Source organism: Acomys minous (assembly GCF_964271855.1).
Source record: "Acomys minous genome assembly, chromosome: 1".
NCBI classification, from domain to species: Eukaryota; Metazoa; Chordata; class Mammalia; order Rodentia; family Muridae; genus Acomys; species Acomys minous.
The window spans coordinates 154,513,987-154,541,122 of record NC_140483.1 but is presented as its reverse complement, the minus strand read 5'-3'; the positions used below and the strand labels follow the sequence as shown (position 1 = coordinate 154,541,122).

General features: G+C 47.3%; 1 protein-coding gene across 3 annotated transcripts in view; it reads right to left on the bottom strand.

Moving 5' to 3' along the window:
- Nucleotides 1-27,136, bottom strand: part of SNX30 (sorting nexin family member 30) — a 94,304-nt gene that overhangs the window by 13,700 nt on the left and 53,468 nt on the right. For all 3 annotated transcript variants that reach the window (XM_084751557.1, XM_084751558.1, XM_084751556.1), the window contains exons 3-6: nucleotides 18,132-18,242; nucleotides 8,542-8,700; nucleotides 4,881-5,076; nucleotides 3,537-3,736 (exon numbers count right to left, since the gene is read on the bottom strand). In XM_084751557.1, the coding sequence (XP_084607683.1) occupies nucleotides 3,537-3,736; nucleotides 4,881-5,076; nucleotides 8,542-8,700; nucleotides 18,132-18,242 (666 nt within the window). The remainder of the gene's footprint in view (nucleotides 1-3,536; nucleotides 3,737-4,880; nucleotides 5,077-8,541; nucleotides 8,701-18,131; nucleotides 18,243-27,136) is intronic.

Genomic DNA, 27,136 nt, shown 5'->3' with positions numbered 1-27,136 from the left:
CAGCACCAGCTCTGCACACAACACCAGCTCTGCACACAACACCAGCTCTGCACACAACACCAGCTCTGCACACAATACCAGCTCTGTACACAACACCAGCTCTGCACACAGCACCAGCTCTGAGGACAGGAGGGAAGGAAGAAGACCCAATCCTGGAGAGTGGGCTCTCCATGGAGGAACTCCTCCTGATGTTGACAGCAACAAATCTTGGGAAGAGCAAGTGGGGAGATGTGCACCTCTGCCACACTGCCCAGAGACCTCTGACAGACACCGGGCTTTGTGCTTGAAATGCATGGCCACCTCCGGGTTCAGTGGAAAAATCTACAGGGTTTCTCTGTGTAGCCGTGACTGTCCTGGACTTGCTCCAGGCTGGCCTGGAACTCACAGTGATCCATTTGCCTCTGCCTCCCCAAGTGCTGGGATTAAAGGAGTGCCCCACCATGCCAAGTGTAAATAGTTCTTAATTATGACTATTAATTTATATAATTGACAAGAATCATACATATTTACTCTACATAAAGTGTTCTAAAGTACATGCATATTATGGTGTGGCCAAACTGAGGTAATTAACAGATACTACCTCATGCTTATTTCTGTGGTGACAGCATTTAAGTCTACGCTCAGCAATTTTCATGAATACACTAATTAGCTACCATTGCCAAGTTATAAAATGATTGCAGGAGAATTCTCGACTCCTTAATCTGTGGCGCTGACACCTGGGGGACAGTGACCCGCGCCTTGAGCCTGTGCCCTGGGCTCTCTTCCCTTCCCCCAGTCTCAGCTCTGCTGCTCAGACCCTAAGAGCTTGCAGAAGAAAAGACACAGCTCAGTCCTTCCTCTCCACCTTCTGCTACATTAAAAAAAAAAAAAAGGCAAACCAGGGATGGAGAGCCTTCTTACCCACTGACTCAGAAGCCACAAGTTACCTAGAGAGTTTCTAATCACAGATTCTACACAGGGACCTTCCAACACAGCACGGAGTCAGGGCCGGAAGGACCCACTGCTGGACTAAGTGTTAGGCCCTTGGTGATATGTTCAAACATGCGAAGGCTACTCTCAGGCCATCTTCTAAAGACAGCACCAACACTGGCAGCCCCAAGTCCTCCCCTGAAGAATTTACTCTGACGAGTATATAACCTGCCATCGTTCATCTCCTGCTAAGCACTGATGTTCACTCGCCACTCATGAATGTCACCAGTGGAGCTTTCTGTTGTGACAGAAACATATTCTATATCACAGCTGACACTAGCCCATCTGCTGTCAAGTACTTGACATGTGGCTCGTGTGATTCAAGGAATGGATGTGGGGTGTGTGTGTCTGTGTGTGTGTGTGTGTGTGTGTGCGTGTGTGTCTGAGTGTCTGTGTGTGTCTGGGTGTCTGTGTTACACTGCATACCCATTCACACATACAGAGCCCAGAGGACACTGTGTCTTCCCCTTTATTAATCTCCACCTTATCATCCTGAGACAAGGCCTCTCACCTGACCTAGAGTTTATAATTTTTTGCACCTAGGCTGACACCCATCAGCAAGGCCCAGAAGCCCTCCTGTTTCTGCTAACCGCACCTACTTCTGCACATGTCTGAAGTTTTCTACAAAAGAATTATCAAACCTAATACCTGTCACCCAGAATATTTACAATGAACCAGCAGTATCAACTAAGAGACTGTCAACCGTGACACATTTGTGGCAAACAGCCCTTCGCCTACAATGACAAAACCACCCAGGAGTCACAGACATATTCTTTGGTTTGCCTTTCAACATCAACTCTGGATTTTTTCCAAGATAACACCACAACCGTGAGTATATAGCAGGGATCGCAATACATCTCCCCCTGAGCTCAAGCCATGTCTTCCTCTGGACAGGCTGCGAGCTCACACACTGTGGGAAGGGAAAACGGGCTCCAACGGCTGCCAAGAGGCCTCCTCAAAGACTCACTTTGGTTTAGTCAAAGCCAGCAGGAGCTGTGCAGTCCTGCAGCCCGCCTAGCGCGTGGATGCAAGCGTCACGTCCAGGCATCCCGTAAACACACTCTCACACAAATATAAAATGTCAGGAAGCTTGCCAGGCATGGTGGTGCGCGCCTTTAATCCCAGCACTCAGGAGGCAGAAGTAGGAGGATCTCTGTGAGTTCAAGGCCAGCCTAATCTGTACAGTGAGCTCCAGGACAGCCAAAGCTACACAGAGAAACCAAGAAAGAATGAAAGAAAGAAAGAAAGGAAGGAAGGAAGGAAGGAAGGAAGGAAATCTTTTTTTAAAAGGGAACTATAGGATTCTCTTGGGGAAGTAAAATATGAAAATGGACTTTTAGCATAACTATTCAAAAGCAGAGAAACCAATGACGTGCATCACTGTCTGAAAATCTCATCCAAGCCCCTTGCATTACACGTGCCCACGCATGTGCGCGCGCGCGCGCGCGCACACACACACACACACACACACAAGGTAACAGATGAGCATGCACTGCAGGTTTGGGGTCAGGAGTTTAGGTTTTTCAGCCTCTATTCCAATAATCACCACGCAACTTAGTACTCAGTATAGCTCTGTTTTTAAGCAGGAGGATCAAGAGTTCGGGGCCATCTTTGGCTACCTGAAGGGGGCTGCTTGGAGAAGGGCTTTCAACATACAGCTGTGTCTCTTTTCACACTGCTAGGAAGACAGATCCTTTCTCTAGCTGGGGCCACCATCACAGGAGTCCCCCGAAGCTGTGCTCCCAGCCAGTCTCTGTGAGCCACCCTGAGGGGCATGCGGGGCACCCATCCTTACGCTGTATAGAGATACACAGCTCTGTGTGTCCTCACAGCTCGCTGCCGCTGGACCAAAGCCATTTTCACTCTTACACCTTTTATATTTTAGCTCTTTCTCCCTTCAACTTCTCGTATTATCTCTTTCTTAATCCCTTCCCTTGGTTAGTCCTATTCCCTCAGTCAGGAATTCTCAGAAAGATGCTGACCCTTGATCAGTCAAGGATGTCAGTGTCCCTTGCCTTCTATCGCAGTTGTGTTTGACCTTCCAACTACTTTTTTTTTTTTTTTTGGTCTTACTTTCTAAGATTTCCTCAACCATGTTTTCCAACATTACCAATTTTACTTAACAAATCAATTGCTTTTTAAATAAATTTTTAGGCATATGGGTACTCTGACTACTCATATGTCTTATGGGGTCATAAGTGCCTGTTGCCTGAGGAGGCTAGAAACGATTCCCGAGACCGGCTCTACAAACAATTAAGAACCACCATGTGCTCTTCCAGCAGGCAGGCCCGAGAAATCATGTTTTTAATTCCCAAAGCTCCCTAACCATCCTTCCCCACAGCAGCCCACGCCTGCTTAGTAGATGTTTGCTTTCCTAAGTATGAGAACACTGATAGAAAATGTCTTCCAACCTTTTCTTCCACTTAACTCACACCCTCTGCTCACCATAAGTTCTGTCTAGATGTCCTTGGTCTCAGTCTTCCCAGCTACAACGAAGAGACGTGCACCACACGCAAACAGGCAATAATTCGTACATTTTGGTGAGTGTGCCCAGCACGGCAGCTTACCTTCATGGAGTCAGAGTACAGAATGTATTCCCTGAGCACAGGCAGAAACTCTTCTGTTATGTCATCTGTCAGCTCTTCCAAGGCTGTGGAGCAGTTCCCAATGCAGGCTGACACGCCCTCCAGGGGCTCTGCCAGCTCCCCTTCCAAGGCGCTCCACGTGGAATACACAGGCCCATATTCCCGCAGCTCGACCAGGTACTCTAGAGGAAGAGAGGCCAGTTGGGATCTGGCTGGGGAGCACTCACTGGGAGGACTGATTTGGGAATCCAGTCAAGACCCTTCTACGTTAGGACGCACAGCCTTGGCTGTTCTCTCTTTCCAGGGCACGCTCTCCTTTAAGTGTAATATAGTCCTAACTTTTTTTTCCCCCTAAAAGCTAATGTAAGTTACTACTAACATACGACAAATATCCAGGATTCTTGTTAATAGGAACCAAAATGCTTTAGGGGGAAAAATGGCTAAGAGCCAAATCCAGGGAACTTCTTCAAAAACAGTTCGCCCTACTCATGATGCTGTCAAGGGCAACACGTTACAAAGGCAATGGGGGAGACGCTCATATGGGTTCAGAGGGCCTCAGAGCCCTGGGAGCTGGGGTTATAGGTAGTTGGGAGGCACCATGTAGGTGTTAGGAACTGAAGCCAGGTCCTCTCAAGAGTAACAAGTGCTTTTAACCTGAGTTGTGTCTCTAGTACTTGAAGGTGGGGAGCTCTTTTTAAAAGTGGGGGGGTTGCAATGTAAAAACAGTAAGGTCATAGGGAACATAGGTTTTATAGCGCAGACTCCCTCCTTCACTCAATGATCCTATCAGTGGTTGCAGGGAATAAGGGGGGAAAATGACTTCCTCACCCCTACAGAGTTAATCTGGCCCTGCACTTGCCATCAGGGTTCCTGTCACGTTGACAGAATACGATTGCTGTTGTGTAACTATTAGGAAACGGCAGTAACGGAACAGGCCTGTGTGATGTGTTTCATGTCTCGCCACGATTATCTCCGCTGTTCAGGTGTGTCCGGCCTATCCTTCTGTAAGGGGACAAACGGCTCACTCCCCAGCTCGGGGGAGGGGTGGGGGGTAGGATACGAAGTGCTGCAGGGCAGGGAGAGCTCACTGGGTCATAACCTTGGCAAACATGGTCACCACACTCTTCTTTTGAGCCATCTCCCTGCTAAGTTTATTTCTGCAATCATTAGCCCTGTAGATGGGGGGGGGGGGGGGGGCATGGGAAAAGCAAGTGCCATGCTGAGTGCAAACTGCGTTCCAGTCACAGCCACTCAGCATTTCTGCAGGTTGCCAGCCTTAGCCATTCCTGTCACTGTGGGCACCATCAATCTCAACAAAGAGCTCACCTATTTCTTCTTTGATGATCCGCTGGGCTATCCGGTCGATGGTTCCCAGCTTGAGTGCAAAGGTGTCTAAGTAGTCACCGATGGCAGCAAACTCCAGAGGCCGACTCCTCAGCTTGTAGCCTCCGGTGACGTGCTTGACCGACTCACCCACTCTGGTCAGCAATGCTATCCCCTGCTTCTTGTAGGCATTTAGGTCCTGCAGACAAAAACGAACCTCTCAGTCACTCTGCAGGGCTGAGGGAACCAGCTCCCGAAGGCAGCCGCTCACTCGGAATCACAGCCTCATTGTGGGAACTCTTTCCCTGGGGAGGCCAGACAAGCATCATCTACCCTTACAGGGCATTCCATAGCACAAGTCCAAAGTCCAAATTGAGGAGCCATGCCACAAGAAAGTTTCACCCCAGCATGGATGACGACTTCCCCAAAGCTGCAAAGAGGGATATCCCCACGCCATCCCCACCCCCCAGCAACACCCAGAGTCTATAAACACTAGCATCTCCCATGACCATGGGGCCATATGCAATCAGGAAGAATTATATACAGCTAGCTGTGAAGTAAAAGGGGAGTGGCTGAGATCCAGTGAGGGTCCAACAAAGCCCCGCCCCCACCACAAACACATGCATCCTTCTATGATGCGACATCAATAGTCACCAGGCCCTACTCTTGTAGGTCTGTTGCAAAAAGTCATAGCTGCTCTGACAAAATGGTGGCTGTTGTGCTTGGAGAAAAACACTCCACAGCAGACACTCAGTCATATGCTCATGTCCAGACTCCCTGTCGACGTGTCTGGGCCCTAGACCTTCTAGTCCAATAGTTCTCAACCTGGGGGTTGCCGGCCCTTGTTGGGAGAGGACGTAAACGAAATGACCCTTTCACAGGGGTTGCGTATCAGACATTTACATTTACGATTTATAACAGCAGCAAAATTACAGTTATGAAGTAGCAACAAAAAAAAAGTTTTTTTTTAAGTTGGAGGTCACCACAACATGAGGAACTGTATTAAAGGGTCACAGCACTAGGAAGGTTGAGAGCCACTGCTCTTGTCAAATCTACTCCCTGCTTTAAATGCAATACTCTTTCTAACAGAAGGTTTAAAACTTCCGGTAAAAATACCCTGTGCTGTCTTTAGGACAAAATTCAATGCCTAAGATTCATTCCACTCATTCACTCAAACCCTACTAGAGCCACAGAAGGAGGGCGAGGGTAGGGTGCTGAGGAGAAGCAGCAGCAGCACTGCTACAGGACTCACTGAACTACTGACACTGTAAACAAAGGTTAAGCTCTGAACTTCCTGTGGGTCCAGGCAAAATGGGAAATAGATTGGGCGTTTGAACCTCTTGTATCCAAATTTTAAAAGACTATACAGCATGGTGGTGATGCACACATTTGGTCCTAGTACTCAGGAGGCAGAGGCAGTGGATGGCTGAGTTCAAGGCCAGCCTAGTCTACACAGTAAGACCCTGTCCCTCAAACCAACCAAACAAACAAAAGCTCTTAGAGCTGAGCTGGTAGCACACGCCTGGCATCCAGTGCTCTGAAGGCTGAGGAATGAGGATAGGAGCTATCCTGGGCTACAGAGTGAGGCCTATCCTGTGCTCTATTGCTGTGAAGACACACCAGGACCAATCAACTCTTAGAGAAGAAGGCTTTTAACTGGGGCTAGCTTGCAGTTTCTGATGAGTAGACCATTATCACCACAGTAGGGAGCACGGTGCCATGCCTGGTGCTGGAAAGTAGCTGAGAACCACATCCTGACTCACTGGCAGAGACAGACAGACAGACGGGGAGGGGGGGGCAGGGAAGGGGCAGAGGCAGAGGGAGAGATCCTGATCATACCGGTGGGGGTAGGGGGGCAAACAGACTGACAGACACTGGGCCTGACGTGGGCTTTCGAAACGTCAAAGCCCACAGCCGCTGACACACTTCCTCCAACAAGCTCCCAAGTGCTGGGATTAAAAGTTGCACCTCCACAAGCCCAGGCACACCCCTCTGTTTAAGGGCCGCTCTCCAGCATCCCCCGCCATTGAACCAACTGGATTTTGATGGAGATACTGAAGGTCCTTACTATACATCTTTAAAAGTCTGTCATGCTGCTTGCCCAGAGCCCTCACGTCATCTCTCTCCAGGACACACTATAAGCCATTCATTCTTTGTGCAGATTCCTAGTGACCAGGAATCCAAGCCACACCCTCTTATACTTCACTCAGTAATGAGGACAGCCTGGGGCTTCTGGACAAAGGACCTGCAACCTCGGAGCTGACCTGCACTTTGGGAAAACAAGAAATTGGAAAACCCACACCCAAGCGTCAGTACACTGAGAAAGGCTTACATTTAAAACAGGTTCGACCAGTAGGGGGAGCTAGTGCACGGGCTGCCGTCAACTGAAGTTAAAAACAAAAACTTAAAAGCACTTTGCCAGAGAGTTTCCATGAGTGGAGAACAGAATCTTTCAGAAGCATTAAAAATGTCAGCAGCTGCCATCCGTACATGTCTGTTTCCTTGTCATCTTAACAACAACAACAAATGGACCTAGCCTTCTACACCCTTGTCATTAGAACGCATTATGTATGTCTTGAATGCAGGAAATCTGAGGCTAAATGGGTTGGCTAGGAAGAAGCTAAGCTGCCCGAGAGTCCGAGCGTGTGACCCCGTTTCTGCACAGTGTGAGTGGATCCTTAGGTTTCAGACCAGTTCTGCCAACACCAAGTGAACGCAAAGCCGGTGAACAACCGACTTGAGTTTGAACAGTCTCTGGCAACGCGCTAGAAGCCAAGTTTTTTTTTGTTTTTTGTTTTTTTGTTTTTTGTTTTTGGCAAATGATTGGAAAACAAACCTAAGAACAGTGCTGTCGGCAAGCAATGCCCGGGCCTTGTGATACAGATGGAGGGTGAGGCCTTAAGAGTCATAGGACCCAAGCCTTAGTGATACCGACTGAACGAGTTTAATCTCTCTGAACTTCAGTGTCTCTGTCTGAAAAATGAAGTCACAGTTGTTTACAGCGTTCTTGAGGGGTGCTATGCCGGCATCCATGCAGGGAAACTAACCGTGAAGAGGTGAGAATGAAAACCCGGCTCAAGGGGCTGGAGAGATGGCTTGGTGGTTAAGAACACTGACTGCTCTCCCAGAGGACCCGGGTTCAAATCCCAGTACTCATATGGCAGCTCACACCCGTCTGTAAGATCTGACACCCTCACACAGACATGCATGCAGGCAAAATACCAATGCATATAAAATAAGTATTGAAGGAAGGAAGGAAGGAGGGAAGGAAAGAAGGAAGGAAGGAAGGAAGGAAGGAAGGAAGGAAGGAAGGAAGGAAGGAAGGAAACTCGGCTCAGACTGACAGACTGACTTCATCAAACTTGAGGAGTCTGCTGTCAGCCCTGGAGAGCATGCTTACCTGCTTTGGGTCCTATCATTGGGAAGCCTCACCTACTAACACTGCCAAAAAGTGCTTACTGGACAACACTGACTTCCATCGCTCTTGCTGGATTCTAAAACAGAGATCATGCCAATGCACTGCGCAGCAAGAAAGCAGAGGGCCTTCATGATGCCCACCTCAGAGGACCATTCTCAGAAGTGGCTCTCAAAAGAGCCAAGCAGCGTCTGAGAAGGAGCCTAAGAGTGATCCTCTGCAGAGACACACACACAACTCTGCCTGTACCTTAGCAGTGAGGAACACACTGAAATGTTCGTTGAAAGAGAGTACAGGATGATCTGTAATCCGTTTTAGGAATTTGTCCAAAGCTTTTCTTCTGGTCTCCACAAACTCTTCTGAAAAACGGTCCACGACACCTTTCACCACAAACTTCTCAGGAAGTGGCTAGAAAACAGAAGAAAAAGAAAGCGATCAAGATGGTGGAGAAAACCTCACCAGGCCAGCAAATTCCTCCTGCCCATCTGTCCAAGAACAGTGTTGGGGTGTCGTTTGGTTGTCTGTTGTCTGTCTGCCTTCTTTTTGAGCAGGATCTCATGTAGCCCAGGCTAGCCTCAAGCCTGAGGCTATGTACCAGAAGATGACCTTGAACTTCCGCCTCCTGCCTCCACATTCACACTGAGCTTGCAGGCGTATCCCAGCCCATCATTTTATGCCAAGCACTTTACCAACTGGGCTATATTTCCAGCCCATGAGTGGTGGCTCTTAATATATTAGATCTTATGTTATCATCAGTGAAGACTCTTGGGATACACAGCTGCAGCAAATCACACCTGCCCTGTCAGCTTCACGTGAGAAGAGCCAAACACTATAGCACAGCCCTGAGATGTCAACACCTGCTCGGTAAATGCAGCTGCACTGTCCTTACATATGCATAGATGGTATAAAGAGAAAGTGGAAGACAGTGTCTAAGAAAAGAAAGCCAAGGCTGGGACGCCAGCTTAGTTGGTAAAGGGCCTGCTGTACAAGCACAGAGATCTGAGTTCAAGCCCCAGAACCCACATTTAAAATAAGAGCCAATCAGGCGCAGTGGTGCACATCTGTAATCCCAGCACTTGGGGAGGCAGAGGCAGGTGGATCTCTGTGAGTTCAAGGCCAGCCTGGTCTACAAAGCGAGTCCAGAACAGCCAGGGTTACACAGAGAAACCCAGTCTCAAAATAAATAAATATAAATAAATAGACAATAAGAGCCGGTATAGCAGTGTGCACTTGTAAAACCAGTGCTGAGGCTGCAGACAGGCAGATCCTTGGGGCCTGCTGAGCAGCCAGCCTAGCCTACTTAGTGAGCTCATGGCCTGTGAAAGACTCCATGACCCCGCCCCAAGAGAAAAGAAAAGTAGAAAATGCCAGAGGAACACCACCAATGCTGTTCTCTACACACACACACACACACACACACACACACACACACACACACCATGTGTACCTATGCTACCTACATATGTATATACCTACACTCACCCAGAGACACACATGTGTACCTACGCCACCTACATATGCATACACATATACACACCCAGACACACTAAAGAAGGGGGGCAGACGATGTCAAGCACACAAGCATTTATTAAAGTACATTAAGACTGTGTTCCCAGTTCAAAGGGTACAGGACCATGGTAAATGAAGAAATAAGGACATGGGCAAACTCACACAGCTGAAGATGCTCTTAATTTTCCTTTTAGATTTCCAATCAAAATGTGACTTTCTTTACTTCTGTCACTCACTCAGATTTCTCTATCATAAATCTTTGAGCCAATACTGCTGAGCAATTTAAGCTCCCTGCTCAACCCAGGAACCTACGAACTTCAATTTGTTTCCTTGGTGTCTTGCTCAAGTGCATGGTTAAAGGTGTCTTTCTTACTCCTCCAACAGGAAAAAGTGGCTGCTATACACAATTTTAAAATATCTGGGTTCTGACAAAAACAAACAAACAAACAAACAAACAAACAAACCCAAAAACATTTGGGAAGAATGTAGACAAGAGGGAAGCCTTAACTACCTACAGCTTAGGGATGAAAAACTGTTCTGTTACTATGGAAACGAGTGGGCGCTTCCTCAGTGACTAAAAGCTTGTTTCCTTGGTAGCAGGTGCCTTTAAATCCTAGCACTCCAGGAGGCAGAGGCAGACAGATCTCTGAGTTGCAGGTCAGCCAGGGCTGCATAGTAAGACTTGGTCTCAAAAACAAAAAACAACAAATATAACTGTGGCAATGCAATATCCTGAAAATATCTCTAGTATTTTAAGAGACTGGAACTTTTGCTGGACCACACAGCCAGAATTAACAATACACCTTGAGGTCATCTGAGTCTTAACTGCTAGCTTACTGAGTACGCAAACTGCTTAGCCGGGCTTTAAGGGAACAACCGAACAGCCATCCTTACTTGCCTCGGATGTTTCATGGAATCAACTTTTACAATCTAAACTAATGCGAGCTATTATCTTAAATTATGCGCTCCTCCACGCCCCTGAACCAGAACAATGCATGTGTATCATTTGCTGAACGCAACAAACACAGAGACTGAAAGCAGCTTTCTAAAATCTACCATAAGGGGTGGATACAACACTTATGGATGCTGAATATTAAACACGTTTATAGTACTGTTTGTTGTCAGGGTCAGTGGGGATCAGTCGGAGCTGGTGATGTAATCCCTTGTAAAACTGTTAAAGACGTCTGTGACGTATCCCTTTGTTTAAGCACAGACACACAGCTCATACAACTGACAGACACACAGAAGGCACAGACAAAGGGCCATAGTCACAAGACAGCCTTCAGGCAGGCACAGATTCAGAGGACAGAAGACGCACGGAGCATAACATCGCTCTTGGCTAAACGACACCAAGGGGAAATGTTTTGATTTCTTTCCTTAATTTGATACTGATACATTATTGGTGACTCAGAGATAATTACTAATGTGTTTAATCCATGCATAAAACAGCCCAAGAAGGTGCTTTTAAAGGCCTCAAAATTTAACCTCAGACCATGGTTTCCTGATGGCGGCCTAAGTTTTAGGCCTGCACTTAGGCTAGGATTAGAAACCAGTCCAACAAGCACAGCGTTTTAAAATGACTTCTCCATCCACGTGGACTAACTTCTTGATTAATATTAAGAAACTTCCCCTTTGATTGAAGGACCTTGTATTTTTACACATTCAAGTATAGCAAATAAAATCATCTGGACTGTTAAGTTTAGAGTGACCAAAGGATAGTTTTGTGTTGACATTGTCGACTTAAGCATAAGAAACAAAAAGCACTGCTCCCACCTGATTAAACGTTAAGAGTAGGATTCAGTCAGCAGGCAGTGCCTCAGCTTTGGTATCCCAGCTCAGTGAAGATGCATTCATCTCTGATTTACAGTTCTGAGGTTATAGCCTTAAGGAACATTAGTTTCTAGATGTTTAGGTGTGATATACATGCATTATTTATCTGCAAATAAATTGTTTATTAAGTATTTTTTGAAAACAGATCTGCTAAATAACCCTGTTATACAACTGGGTGTTTGCCAGAAAGGCTCTAAGCTGGTGCCCCACACGGACTATTCACACCAGCTAAGCTAGGGGGCAACAGAAGAACGATGAAGAAAATGTGCTGGATACACAGTAGGCCTTCTTCAGCCACAGTGGAGAACGCCTTGGGTGGATGTAATAGTTGACAATAAAGAGCTGTTTGGCCAATCAGCTGGGCAGAAGGACAGGAAGTGGAAGGCGGGGCTTCTTGGTGAGGGGTTGGTGGCTAGAGAAAGAGACTGATGGAACAGAAGCCACCAGTTCACCACTCAAACCTGTCCAATTTGGTAGAAAGCCCCACTCCAACGCAGGAACCACTGCCAGGTAAAGAGGCATTAAGATTAAAAGCCACGCCATCAAGAATGAGTGTCAACTCAAGTTTAATTCAAAGTGCTTGCAAGTTCAATCAATATTCTACGATTAACTTCGCTACTGAGTAAGCTAAAAGTACCTCAGAAAGGGAGGGAGAGCTAGAGAGATGCTCCATTGGTCAAGAACACTCACTGCTCTTGCAAAGGACAGTATCTCACAATGGCCTGTAACTCCAGCCCCAGGGGACCCAGCGCCCTCTTCTGGTCTCCATGGGCACCTATACACACACTGCAGATGGCACATACGTGTGTACACAAACGCATAAATAAAAACAAAGTAAATATTTTATTTTAAAAGCGAGCTTGGCTAGAAAACGAAGCCATTTTATCATTTCAAATTTGGAAGACCAGTTGTTGTAATACAAATACAAATTGTTCTCATTAATTCCAGTGAGAAGAAAGCTACACAGCAGACACATCCTTTGTCCTCCAGGAAAAGCAAACATTTATTTTGTAAGTAGGCTTCGACACCACACTGCTCAAGAGATGAATGTACATCACCTTCCAAGCCTGCGCATGCCCGTCTACTTATCCATCTGTCTGCGGTGCAGCCAGCCACAGTGAACAAAGCAGTGATGCGGTCAGTGAGCACACACAGAGGCAAAGCAAAGAGTGATGGTTGCCTGGGGAGGGAGAGGGGCACATGGGGAGCTGCTTCACCCGTACACAGATCCTGCTAGGCATGATGAATAGCATCTCCTGTGAACAACGTGGTGTGCTCTTGAATATGCGTTATGAGAGCTCAGGCTGGAGCCTGATGTAAAGTATGAGACCCTGGGTTCGATCCCCAGTAATGCCAAGGGGGGGGAAGGTAAAATAGAACAAAAGAAGTAATTTTAATTCTCAAGGAATAAATAAAAACATTATATTTTAAAATTTTTGTTATGGTAGCTGAGCGTGGTGTCACACACCTTTAATCCCAGCACTCAGGGGACAGAAGTTCTGTTAGGCAGAGAAATCCTGTCTCAAAAAACAAATTACTTCTGCTAGGTATTTGTCAGTGATGAAAAGTCTAACAGCACATGTGCTATCTCTATGGTTTAGGACGTAGCTCAGTGTTGGGAGTGCATGCTAACTGTATGTGAGGTACCGTGTTAAACCCTCAGAGGCACAACAGGGGCAGTATGGGGCAGACAGGGTACTTTAAGCAGGCCAGGATTTGTGAAGACAAAGTAGAAAAGCCTGACTTGAAAGGAAAGACAATCAATTTATAAATCATCTTGTGATTTTCCTCAGGCAAAATAAAGGGGTGGGTCTAAGAAGCCAGAAACTGGGTTTTTCCATTAGAACCCACAAAGGATGCCAAGTTTGAAGTCACAGAGAGTGGAAACAAAGCAGGTGTACTACAGTTCCTGAGGAGACGAAAGTCAAGCATCCGGTGCCTTCCCAGAGCCACCGGTTAGCTGCTTACAACGTCCTGTGGCTTCAATGCAGTCCAAATGAAGTGGTGACTCCCACTCCTCTGCCCACAGGGAATTGCTGATGGAACACGGGGCCCTGTTCATGCTGGGAACACTTAACCAGAGCTTTAAGAGGACTCCTAACCGAAGCAGCCAAATCAGGAAGCCATTCTCAATCATGTTTAACCACAGCCTATCTGAAATGGGCAGAGAGAGAGAGCGACAGATGCCCCAAGACCACTCTCTCCCCTGTTTCCCAACTGATTCAGATAGATTTCCAAGTTCCTTTACACACACACACACACACACACACACACACACACACACACACACACACAAAATCAACAACAACAACAACAACCCTCAATTTTCAAGGGGGCAAAAAGGGAGGTGGAGAGATGGCTCACGGTGAAGAGCACATTCTGCTCCTCAGGAGGGCTCAGGTTTGCGTCCTTGTACCCATATCTGGCAACTCACAACCTCCTGTAAGTCCAGCTCCAGGGACAGCCACACCTTTGGCCTCCAAGGGCACTGGCACTCACACGCACATACCCAAAACAGACACTTCCCCAAGAAGACATACAGATACCCACCAAGAACAAAGGATGCTCTCAGCTGTCAGGCAGATGCAAATCTTTTGAAAATCACAATATGATGTCACCTCACACCCACTAGGATAGCTATAATTAAAGACAGATTATAATCATTGTTTGCGAAGATGCGGAGAAACCGGAACTCACACACAACGTGAGGGAATGTCAAATGCCTGGCAGTTCCCCAAGTGGGTAAATACAGAGTAACATATAATTTAACATCAATTTGGGTCTACCTCCAAATATGACAACACTCGGCCACAGGAAGACTTAGGCACAAATGTCCACAACACTATTACGCCTGACAGCCAGAGGAGAGAACAAATGACATTCCTTTCAGGGTGGACAGACAGACTGAGGGATGCTCACACACAGACCATCATCTCACAGTAAGAAGGAAGTACAAACCGGTGCTCCTCTGTGAGCGAACCTTGAAATACCCGGAGCGTAAGAAAGAACACAATGCCTACAGAGACCGGAGGCAGAGAGGCCACCAGCCTGGAGAGATGGGACGGTGACATGTGAGGCGATTTCCCTCTGGGATGATGAGTGCATGCTCTTAGGCACTGGGCCTTTTCTCAGGCCTACGTTCCCTCCTTTTAAAAAGTCTAATCGAACCCATACATGTACAGTTCACTCATTTGAAATTTATAGTTCCAAAACCTCAGATTTGTGGCACAACCAACAAATCAATAATTATGCTGCACATTTTCTGAGTTCTCCATTTCTGTTCAGATCTTAGTTCCAGTTTCTTTTTTACCTTTTTATTTTTACATGTATGGGTGATCCACATGTGTGTCTGGTGCCTGCAGATACCAAAGAAGGTGTTGGAGCCCCTGGAACTGGAGCCATAGGCAGTTGGGAGCCACTGTGTAGATGCTGAGAACCCGGGTCCTCTGCAAGAGCAACAGTGCTCTTAGCCACTGAGCTGATGCGCTAGTCACCTCAGTCTCTATTGGACACGAAGTTCCCCATGGCAGAAGTCCCTTGTCTATCTTAAAATCCCTCCCCGGACCTATGCTCCTACAAAGGACTACTGAAGAACTCACAGATGGTGCCTTACATACAGAGGAACGCCTTCTAACAGTTTCTGCAAGATGGTTTTGGGGTAGAGGGTGATGCCAAAAGTTCATTTCTCATTTGACTTCTCTATTTAAACCAGAAATGCTTTCCTGCATTAAATCTCTCCACTTCAGTTAAGTATCAAGAACTTGTGGAGAAACTTAGGTGTCGGCCTGCTTCTGAGACCCTTTCCTGCCCGCCATTGCTACCCAGGCAGCAGAGAGTACACTGAAGGAAGCTGAGACACATTCAGCACTGGACCCGAAGTACTACATTTCGTCAGCAGGGGTCGCTCTCAAGCTTTTGATTCTCAAGTGCCAAACCACAAGGAAAAACAACAAACCACTAGCTGCCAAAAAGGGGGGCAAAGCTTGAGCTACTGGGAAAGTGAGAAGAGGGAACAGAAACTCCCCAAACAAACCCTCGAGTCATGTGACCTGGGTTAACAGTCTTTCCCCGTGCTTTCTTCTCTAAAACACCTTACTCCACTTCCATGGCCTAACCAAAAGAGCCTTCAAACGAACGTCCACCCAAGCATGTATGAAACTCCTCACTAGCAAACCCAACTGTCAGGGTCATCAAAAGCCACTGTCACAAGCAAAATCAGCCAAAGGAACATGACTATTCGATGTAACGCGGGGTCCTGGCTGGGGACCTGGAATAAACACAGCATTAGGCAAAAATTACTCAACTCTGAATAAAACAGTTTGAGTACATGATGTTCATTAAATAATAAATGGCAAGCTCCTCACGTTTGTGTAGAGTGTTAGCCATGGATACAAACGGACATTGAATGTGTAAGACCCTGCTCTCCTATTTTCAGAATAACTCTAAAGCTGTTCTGAAATAAAAAGCATATGTTTAAAAAAAAAAAACTATCACTAGCTGCCAATCTGGCCAAGCAGGATTCTATTTTAAGGATTTGTTCTGGCTGCTTTAAGATGACTACTGCTTTTTCAGGCATGGTCTTAAGTGACTGGAGGGCAGAAAAGCAAAGCCCAGGCAGGACTTACGGTGGCCAAGTACAAGTGTGGGAAAGGACCAATCGCTGAGGACAATCACTTCCCGCCCAGCCCTAACCATGTAGATCACCTCAAAACCCTAAAAACACCCAGCGTTCCTAGCACACGAAGCGTCCTCCACCCATGGTGGGCAAAGGAAGTGGGGAGGAGCAGAAGGAATGGAAAAGCTGAGCAACCGTGGGCTTTATTCAGACAAGGTCTCGATAAGTGATACACTGGCCTGAACTTTCCAAAAGCCCCAAAGACAGTGTGGGCCCAAATAGTAACTACTATAAAAGGCTTAGAAAACTACCTAATGCTATGCTGATTATTCGGTCTTTTTGAATTTGAATTATCAGCTGTTAAAAACAAAAACAGAACAAAACGAAAAAACAGCAGGGAGCTATTAAGTGGTGGGCCCCGTAGTATGCTGCATCAGTGGAGCCGGGGGAAGTGGTTTTCTTGTTTGAATTTTAAATAAAAAGCTGTGGTCCTGAAGGAATGGTGTGCTAGATTCCTGCCCCGGCAGCCACAAGCTGAAGCATCAGCTGCGCCTTGTTGGGAGCCTGCCAGACCTCAAGAAGAATGTCTGCCAAGCGGGGAAAGCAGTTTCGGTAAGACTGGCTTCCAAGCATCAATCTTTTTGTTTTGGTTGTTGTTTGTTTTTCCAGACACTGTCTCATTCTGTAGCGGAGACTAGATGGGGCTCATTGTATACTCCAAGATGGCCTTGAAGTCACAGTGATCCTCCTGCCTCTGTCTCCTAAGTGCTAGGATGATAGGTATGAGCTAGAATACCCACACCAAACTTCAATCCTTTAAAGAGATTTTCAAAAAATAAAAAAAAGCCATAATGCAAGTGAAATCTGAGCCGGGCACCATAGCTTTACACAGGGCTGAGGCAGGAGGATTGCCACAAGTATGAGGCTAACCAGGGCTAGACGGTGAGTTCTGGGCCAGCTTGGGAAATAAGGTGATATCTTGTTATCAGGAAAAAGAAGAAACTTGAGCCTGGTGGTGTATTCCTGTAGTCCCAGAGACTCAGTGGGCCGATGGAGGGTGCAAGTTTATGGCTCACCTAGTAAAACCATGTCTCAGAACAAAAGTAAAAAGGGTGGGGGCCCAGCTCAGCATAGAGCATATACCTAGCAAGTGGGCTTAAATCCTCAGCACCACATAAGGAGGAGACAGACACAGGGAGACAGGTCAGGTAGTCAAGGAACTAGCTGAAGAAGTTCCATAGGCCAAGCTCCGTCTGGAACCCATGTGAAAAGCTGGATGCAGCGGTGCACATCTGCAATCCCAGACTCTTACAGCTAAGATGGGAGGCAGAGGCAGGAGGACTCGCTCAGAAGCTCATGAAGGAGCTGGCCGGGAGTACATGGAGCAAGAGAAACAACAGTGATCACACATCAACAAGAAAGCAAGAGGCTGGGGTGTGTGTGTGTGTGTGTGTGTGTGTGTGTGTGTGTGTGTGTGTGTGTGTGTGTGTGTGTGTGTGTGTGCGCGTGCGTGCGTGCGTTTTCTCCTACCCTCAGGAAATGAAACTCAGCTATTTCTCAGGATTCTCTAGAACATTTGATTCATTTCCTCTGGCTTAACTTACACATACACACACACACACACACACACTATTTAGTATTTTCTTTTTTTAAAGAAAGGAGGATAGGAGAAAAGTAAAAAGTAAACCTCTATCCCCCCTTACCTAAGAAGCTAGCAGAGCAGAGCAGAAACTGAGAGAATGAGGCACAACAGCTCTCTCTGGTATGTGGACGCAGTGTAAGATGCAGCGTGAAGCCACCATTGCAGAGGCAAAGGACTGAGCAACGCCCATGCGAGTATAACTCAGGAAAAGTGAGAAACAAGCTGCCGCGACTTACTACCTACGGGAATGAGATGAGTAGGCTGCGACTCTTCCAGTTTGTTCCTCAACCAGTCGAAATCCTGGTATCTTCGACGAACAGAATATTCTGGCAAGTCAAATTCCACCCGAGTGCTCTGCAAGTAAAAGAGAGTCGGGGGTACGCATAAGTGAGTAAGAGTGGATTCTGGTTGGAGGAGGGAAAAACACATTCAGAGTAATCAAATACGGCATGGATGGCACTCGCTTCCTCACCCCCCTCCACCCCCCTTCCCCCCTCCACCTCCACCCCACCCCCCCCACCCACCCCCCCCACCTACCCCCACCCACCCCCACCCCCCACCCCCCCCACCCACCCCCCACCCCCCCCACCCCCACCCCCCACCCCCGTGCGCCAGCCAAGTGGCAGTTCACCAGCAGGCCACAAAGTCAAAGAGCTAGGATGGAGCCTGGTTCACGCCTTTAATCCCAGCACTCAGGGGGCAGAGGTAGGCAGACCTCTGAGTTCACTGGGGCTACAGAGAGATTTCCAGGATTGCCAGGGCCACACAGAGAAATCCTGTCTTGAGAAGCCAATCAATCAATCAATCAATCAGTAAGGAACTAGGATGGAAACATCAGATCTTTGGTTTGGCTTGGTGTTGTGTTTTTTGGTGTGAGCGCGCGCGCACGAGTGTGTGTGTGTGTGTGTGTGTGTGTGTGTGTGTGTGTGTGTGTGTGTGTGTGTGTGTGTTCTCCTACCCTCAGGAAATGAAACTCAGCTATTCCTCAGGATTCTCTAGAACATTTGATTCATTTCCTCTGGCTTAACTCTGAGAGGGCTGCTGGGCTTTTTCCCCAGAATAATACAATTTCAGATACTGCTACTGAACAGACACAAATCGTGAAAAGGAATGACGCCTCCACCTCCTGTTACATGCGCAGACACCTTGCTGAAAGCGCAGGGAAACAAGCTAGCAGGCAACAAAAGACGGCAGCTCCCTTACAGGCAGATTCTAAGGCGTTTGCCGGGTGTTACAGTGCACACCTTCAACCCCAGCACTCAAGGCAGAAGCAAGGGGACTCTGAGTTCCAGGATGGCCTGGCCTACACAGTGAGTTCTAGGGCCGGAAGGCTACACTGTGAGACAGAAACAAACAAACAAACAAAAACAGAAAAACATTTTGTTTCATCTACCATATTCTACCAGAACGGAATGTGTTCAGCATACTGCATTTTAGGTCTAGATGAGGAAACATCTAGGAAAACAAAACAAACAACAACACACACACACCTGGGCACCCTGGTACCCGCCTGTAATCCCAGCACTCTAGAGGCAGAGGCAGGCAGATCTCTGAGTTCAAGGCCATCCTTATGCACAAAGTGAGTCCAGGACAGCCAAGGCTATACAGAGAAACCTTGTCTTGAAAAATCAAAACTAAATAAATAACAAAATGCCATTGTGTCGCAGAAAATGTTAATTTATCCTGAGCCTGAATTTTTACAGTTTTCTGAAATGCAATGACATCGCTTTAATAATAAGCCAACATTAAATAAAATTAAGTTAAACTAAAATATGATTTTTTGCTTATTAACTACTATCTTTTCTCAGACGCACCATTCCTCCCTGGGAGGTAGCAGCAGCTGCTGATCTGAAATATAAGATGAAGTATAAGGTAAAAATGATCTGAGCCACATTTTATAAATTTATTCTTTCAATTTTTTAATGCCTCTGTTTTAATCTGAGGCATCCAGAACAATCTTTGAAACACCTAAGGAAGAGTCATCTACCAAATAAAGCTGTGAACAGCTTTGACTTTGAGATTATGGTGTCATTCTCCCCAAAGCTGTGCTCTTGGTCTGAGTGGAACCGGAAGGGAGAGCTGACCCTCACGGACAACGCCAGCTTCCATTCCAGGCCCTCAAATCATAAGCTCCCATGAAACAAACTTCCCATGCCAAAGCAGGCAGAGCGGAAAGAGTCGGGGGAAGACACACCGCGTTACTGCCAAGTCATCAGAAGGCTTTTGGAGGAAGCGTAACTGCAGATGAACTCAGACACAGCATGAGGAGAGCATCACCAATGGATGGACTGTGTTGTGCTCTGTGGCCCCGGGGGCAGTTAGCACACGAGGCAGATTCGTGAACTGCAGAAGCCTCCCTGAGTCTTAGTTTCCCAACATTAAGAGCACTGGGGGAGATACTTTCAAGACTCTTCCCAACATCCAAAGACCCCAGCAGACTGTCCGCAGTGGTGAAGGAAAGCAACTTGTTTTCACTATGACGGGAGCGGGGCCTCTCCCTTCCTAAATGTTCCCTGATCAAACAACCACATTTCTTATGTTCACAAAATCAATTCCATAAGCCACCATTTATGTAGCATTTCTACTCTATGAAACCAGTAAGTGGTAGCTCCAAAAGACACAAGAAGCAGCTATGATTTTGCTACAAACATTTCTGTATCTGGAGACCTGGCTCCACACTTCTGTTTATCTAGGTTATATTTGTTCATTTTATTTATTGTTTGGCTGTTTGTTTTCTGTTTTATGAGACAGGGTTTCTCTTTGTGGCCCTGGCTGTCCTGGACTCTCTCTCTGTAGACCGGGCTGGTCTCGAACTCACAGCGCTCTGCCTGCCTCTGCCTCCCGAGTGCTGGGATTAGAGGTGTACACCAAGACCTGCTGGCATATTTGCTTATTTTAAAACTTCAAGAAAAATAATGAGTGAAAAACATGAAAATGGATATAGTCCCTCTAAAGAGAAAATAAAATTAGTATTTAACATTTATAAACTCCTACTTTTCTATGCATATTCATTCAGTTTCTGTATCACTTTAATACATCCTGAACATCTTTGTGTCCAGATCTTTACAATCACTGAACACATATGTAATAGTCAACTAAGTGGCTATAACATGATTAAACCAAATCCCTATTTAAATTGTTTCTGATTTTTTAATCAATAAACAGTGTCACAATATACATCACAAGATATCCATGAACATCACATTAAACATCCATTAATCCCACTAAAATAAATTCCTAAGGGTAAAATTGCTGGATTAAAATATATATATATATATATATATATATATATATATTTTTTTTTTTTTTTTTTTTTTTTTTTTTTTTTTGAGACTGGGTTTTACTGTGAGTCCTGGTTGGCTGGCCTGGAACTCACTGTACAGACCAGCCTGGCCTTGAATTCAGAGATCTACCTGCCTCTGCCTCCCAAATAGAGTGATTAAAGATGGATACCCCCAGACCCACCAAGACAATCTCTTGATATTCAGCACCGTGTGTGCCAGCTTCTGGGCATCCTCCTGCCTCAACATCCCTGTCACAGGGATAGAAGCTGCACTGTCATGTCCAGCTTTCTGTGAGGTCCAGATTCAAGTCCTGTCTTAGCGCGTGCGGCCAGGCCAGCGCTTTACCCACCGAGTTACACACGGTGTGTGGGTGCTCTGCCTGCGCATGTGGCTGTGCACATCTATGTACCTGGTACCTAAGGAGGCCAGGAACTGGCATCAGATCCCCTGGGACTGGAACTGGAGATGGCGAGAAGCTGCTACGTGCTGCAGGGAATTGAACCCAGGTCTCCAGAAGAACAGTCAGTGCTCTTAACCACTGAGCCATCTCTCCAGCCCCATCAAAATGCTTGTGTTTTAAGGGTTCCACTAGGGCCCACAGAAGATATACTATAGCAGGAGATATTAGCCTGGCACAGCAGGGTACAGAAAGGCTTCTTCTTTTTCAGCTCAGAATTTATTTATTTTTACCACAGCTTGTTCCACGAAAGACATACTGACACATAAAATACAATCCAATGACATAAATTAGAAATAGGTGAGAAAGAATCAGGAAAAACACGGACAGGGAGCCTAGCAAAGTAGAGCCAAGAGCGAAGCCAGCACAGCACACTTGCAACACAATACTGCAAGGCTGCTGAAAGCGGGCCACACGCGTTGCTGTGACTTTCTGGAGAGGAGCTGAGGGAAAGGACTCAAGTACTCCTAAAACACCAACCAACAAAGCTGCAGGGACAAGTTCGGTCAGTTTTCCTGTGAAATTCAGGGTTTCTATTCTCTAATCAGTGAACAGAGAGAAGGGAGGGAGGGAGGGAGGGAGGGAGGGAGGGAGGGAGGGAGGAAGGAGGCAGGCAGCAGAGAACCTCCATTCCATCATCACACAGTGTCTAGAACCTACAGAGATCACCCGCCACCACAGTCGCTCTGAGACAGTTGCCAAGCAGAGTGACCGTCGAGAACTCACCATGAAGGAGTTCCGCACTGCGGCTCCACACGAGCACCTCTTTAGTCACCTTTGGAAACATCAGCATCAACCCACAATCTAATCAGCAGGCAGCAGGACAGCCTGGACCTAGGCCACACGACCACAAACGGTCCTCCCAGGCCCCCCCCCCTCCCTTCCACCAGGCCTAGAAGGCATATGGCTCTGAGAAGCCCAGTGCCCTACACATGAGTAACTTCTAACCTATAGACTATATCATGGGCACCCAAAGATTTTGAATAGACTCTTTAAAAAAATCTGGGTTGTACAAAAGCAGTCTCCAATGGCAACAGAGTCCATAGTGGGTTTAATGAAACTGACCATAATTCTAAATTAATTCAGCCGACTGCTAGTTTCCACAAACTCAAAAGCTAAAAATGTCCTCTGGCAACACCTGAAGCTTTAGCAATATCAGGCCAAGAAAAACACACTCTACAACAGGATTCCCCGACACTGCCAGGCAGCACCAACACTCCTGGCACCAAGCAGCCTCAACAGTCCCATCACCAGTTATTAAAAAGCTGGAGACACCTTGAAATTTTCTAAATCTCACTTAAAAACCTCCCTTCATTCCTTCCAGATGATCTTGTCACTTTGTCCCAGAGAAAACTGCAGCTATAAGCAAAGAATCCAACTTCCTGTCATGAGGCAAGCTTCCCTTCCTTTTCCCAGAAGGATGAGGAAAGCGTGCTTCTCCTGTCAGACCATATGGTTGTCCTCCGTGCGGCGCACCCTTTACACGTCCCATTTCCCAGCAACTCCTGCCCTGCCCTCCAATCTTCACCCCTAGGTCTACATTTCTGCCAGCCCTGTCCATCTGGCTCTTAATTCTCCTTTGTGCTCAAAAATAAAAAACATGTAAGCATACTACATAGTGATGCGTATCTCTAATTCCAGCACTCAGGGGGCAGAGGCAGCAGGATCAGAAATGAGTTCTAGGCAAGTCTGGGCTATACAGCAAGTTTGAAGTCAGCAAGGCTCTGTCTAACACACTCAAACACACCCACACCCACACACACCCACACCCACACACACACACACACACACACGCAGCTCTCATTCAAATGTTCCTTTGCAGTTACTGGCCTCACCTGATGCTTTGTTCTTGCGTCACTGCCCAGCTAAGTAAGCACTCACATCTTTCCCCCCTTGCCTCCCATTCACATTAACTGACAGCAAACCACACGAGTGAAACTGCTCAAGCCACAGTCCCCCACACCCTTGTCAATCATCCACTACGATCCTGTACTCCTTGGCCACTCGCCTTCAAAGCATGCACACTCTAGACTACTGAGGCATCTGATGAGAAACTAGCTAGAGCAAAGGAGCTGCTGCTGACTGACATAACCCTGGGAGCACCTCCAGGTGACAGCGAAAACCGAAAACTAACCACGCAGAAGTCCAGCACAGTTCTTAAGAGAATGAACTCTGGTCCCAACCTCCAGCCCCACTGCACATTAGCCACATGTCACTGAGCAATTCTACTCATGTCACTGTATCTAAGCTCCATTTTAAAAGTAAGAATAAGCCAGGTGTGGTGGTGCATGCCTTAATCCCAGCTCTCGGAAGGCAGAGGCAGGTGGATCACTGTGAGTTCAAGGCCATGCTGCTCTATAAAGTGAGTTCATGACGGCCAAGGCTGCACAGAGAAACCCTGTCTCGAAAAACCAAAAAACCAAAACAAAACTAAGAATAGTTGAAATATTCACTTCACTGTGTAAAGCTTAGCAGGACTCGTAAAGCACTTTTCACAAAATAAACAATGGGACAGCGGCGTGGGAACAGGATTGAGATCTCAGAGACAACGGCAAAATGTGCTGCCTGGGACTTGCCAGCACAGAACGATTTCTGCAATGCAGTCAATGAGCTGGCGACATACAGATGTCACGCTAACCACAGTTACTCTGACTATGAGTTTATAGGCGTGTTTTCATTTCACTATTTTAGCTTACTTCCATTTTCTAAGTTTTCTACAACAGAGTAAGTACATAAAATAAAAATTGAAATTTCCATCACAAAGTGGACAGACGCATGGCTAAGTGCCTAATAATTAGCTGTTACTGTGTTGTGATTTCTATGAGCCAGAAGCTGCCAGTCCTGAGAGGGGCTGACTGACCGCCATCACAGAGGAAAGCATCTGATGGTGCACTCCGCAGCAGTGTGCCTTCAGCCAGTTTCAGCTCAGGCACCACATCTCTGTACTGTGTCATCAAGTATCTGAATTAGAGGGGCCAGAGTGGGAGCTGAATGGTTAAGAGTCCCGGCTGCTCTTCCAGAAGGACCCAGATTTGAGCTCCACCACCCACAGTGCAACCCATAACCATCTGCAACCCTAGTTTCAGGGGATCCAACGCCCTCTCCTGGCCTCCAAGAGGCACCAGGCACGCGTGTGGTACAGACACACACGCAGGCAAAACACGCAGGCACATAAAATAAATTTTCAGATTTTTTAAAAGAAACAATCTGAATTAATAGCTAGGCACAGCAGCCACACCTTTGGTTCCCAGCACTTAGGAGGCAGAAGTAGGCAGATCTCTGTGAGTTCCAGGCCAGGCAGGGTAAGACCCTGTCCCTCATCATCATCATCATCTTCAGCACCCTGTCCCTCATCATCACCTCCACCACCTGTCTCTCATCATCATCACCTCCACCACCTGTCCCTCATCATAACCTCCACCACCTGTCTCTCATCATCATCTCCACCACCTGTCTCTCATCATCACCTCCACCACCTGTCCCTCATCATCACCTCCACCACCTGTCTCTCATCATCACCTCCACCACCTGTCTCTCATCATCACCTCCACCACCTGTCTCTCATCATCACCTCCATCACCTGTCTCTCATCATCACCTCCACCACCTGTCTCTCATCATCATCACCTCTACCACCTGTCTCTCATCATCACCTCCACCACCTGTCTCTCATCATCATCACCTCCACCACCTGTCCCTCATCATCACCTCCACCACCTGTCCCTCATCATCACCTCCACCACCCTGTCTCTCATCATCATCACCTCCACCACCTGTCTCTCATCATCACCTCCACCACCTGTCTCTCATCATCATCTCCACCACCTGTCCCTCATCATCATCACCTCCACCACCTGTCTCTCATCATCATCACCTCCACCACCTGTCTCTCATCATCACCTCCACCACCTGTCTCTCATCATCACCTCCACCACCTGTCTCTCATCATCATCACCTCCACCACCTGTCTCTCATCATCACCTCCACCACCTGTCTCTCATCATCATCTCCACCACCTGTCCCTCATCATCATCACCTCCACCACCTGTCTCTCATCATCATCACCTCCACCACCTGTCTCTCATCATCACCTCCACCACCTGTCTCTCATCATCACCTCCACCACCTGTCCCTCATCATCATCTCCACCACCTGTCCCTCATCATCATCACCTCCACCACCTGTCTCTCATCATCATCACCTCCACCACCTGTCTCTCATCATCACCTCCACCACCTGTCTCTCATCATCACCTCCACCACCTGTCTCTCATCATCACCTCCACCACCTGTCTCTCATCATCACCTCCACCACCTGTCTCTCATCATCACCTCCACCACCTGTCTCTCATCATCACCTCCACCACCTGTCTCTCATCATCACCTCCACCACCTGTCTCTCATCATCACCTCCACCACCTGTCTCTCATCATCATCTCCACCACCTGTCCCTCATCATCATCACCTCCACCACCTGTCTCTCATCATCATCACCTCCACCACCTGTCTCTCATCATCACCTCCACCACCTGTCTCTCATCATCACCTCCACCACCTGTCTCTCATCATCATCTCCACCACCTGTCTCTCATCATCACCTCCACCACCTGTCTCTCATCATCACCTCCACCACCTGTCTCTCATCATCATCTCCACCACCTGTCTCTCATCATCACCTCCACCACCTGTCTCTCATCATCACCTCCACCACCTGTCTCTCATCATCACCTCCACCACCTGTCTCTCATCATCACCTCCACCACCTATCTCTCATCATCATCACCTCCACCACCTGTCTCTCATCATCACCTCCACCACCTGTCTCTCATCATCACCTCCACCACCTGTCTCTCATCATCACCTCCACCACCTGTCTCTCATCATCACCTCCACCACCTGTCTCTCATCATCACCTCCACCACCTGTCTCTCATCATCATCTCCACCACCTGTCCCTCATCATCATCACCTCCACCACCTGTCTCTCATCATCATCACCTCCACCACCTGTCTCTCATCATCACCTCCACCACCTGTCTCTCATCATCACCTCCACCACCTGTCTCTCATCATCATCTCCACCACCTGTCTCTCATCATCACCTCCACCACCTGTCTCTCATCATCACCTCCACCACCTGTCTCTCATCATCACCTCCACCACCTGTCCCTCATCATCACCTCCACCACCTGTCTCTCATCATCATCTCCACCACCTGTCTCTCATCATCACCTCCACCACCTGTCTCTCATCATCATCTCCACCACCTGTCCCTCATCATCATCACCTCCACCACCTGTCTCTCATCATCATCACCTCCACCACCTGTCTCTCATCATCATCACCTCCACCACCTGTCTCTCATCATCACCTCCACCACCTGTCTCTCATCATCATCTCCACCACCTGTCCCTCATCATCATCACCTCCACCACCTGTCTCTCATCATCATCACCTCCACCACCTGTCTCTCATCATCACCTCCACCACCTGTCTCTCATCATCACCTC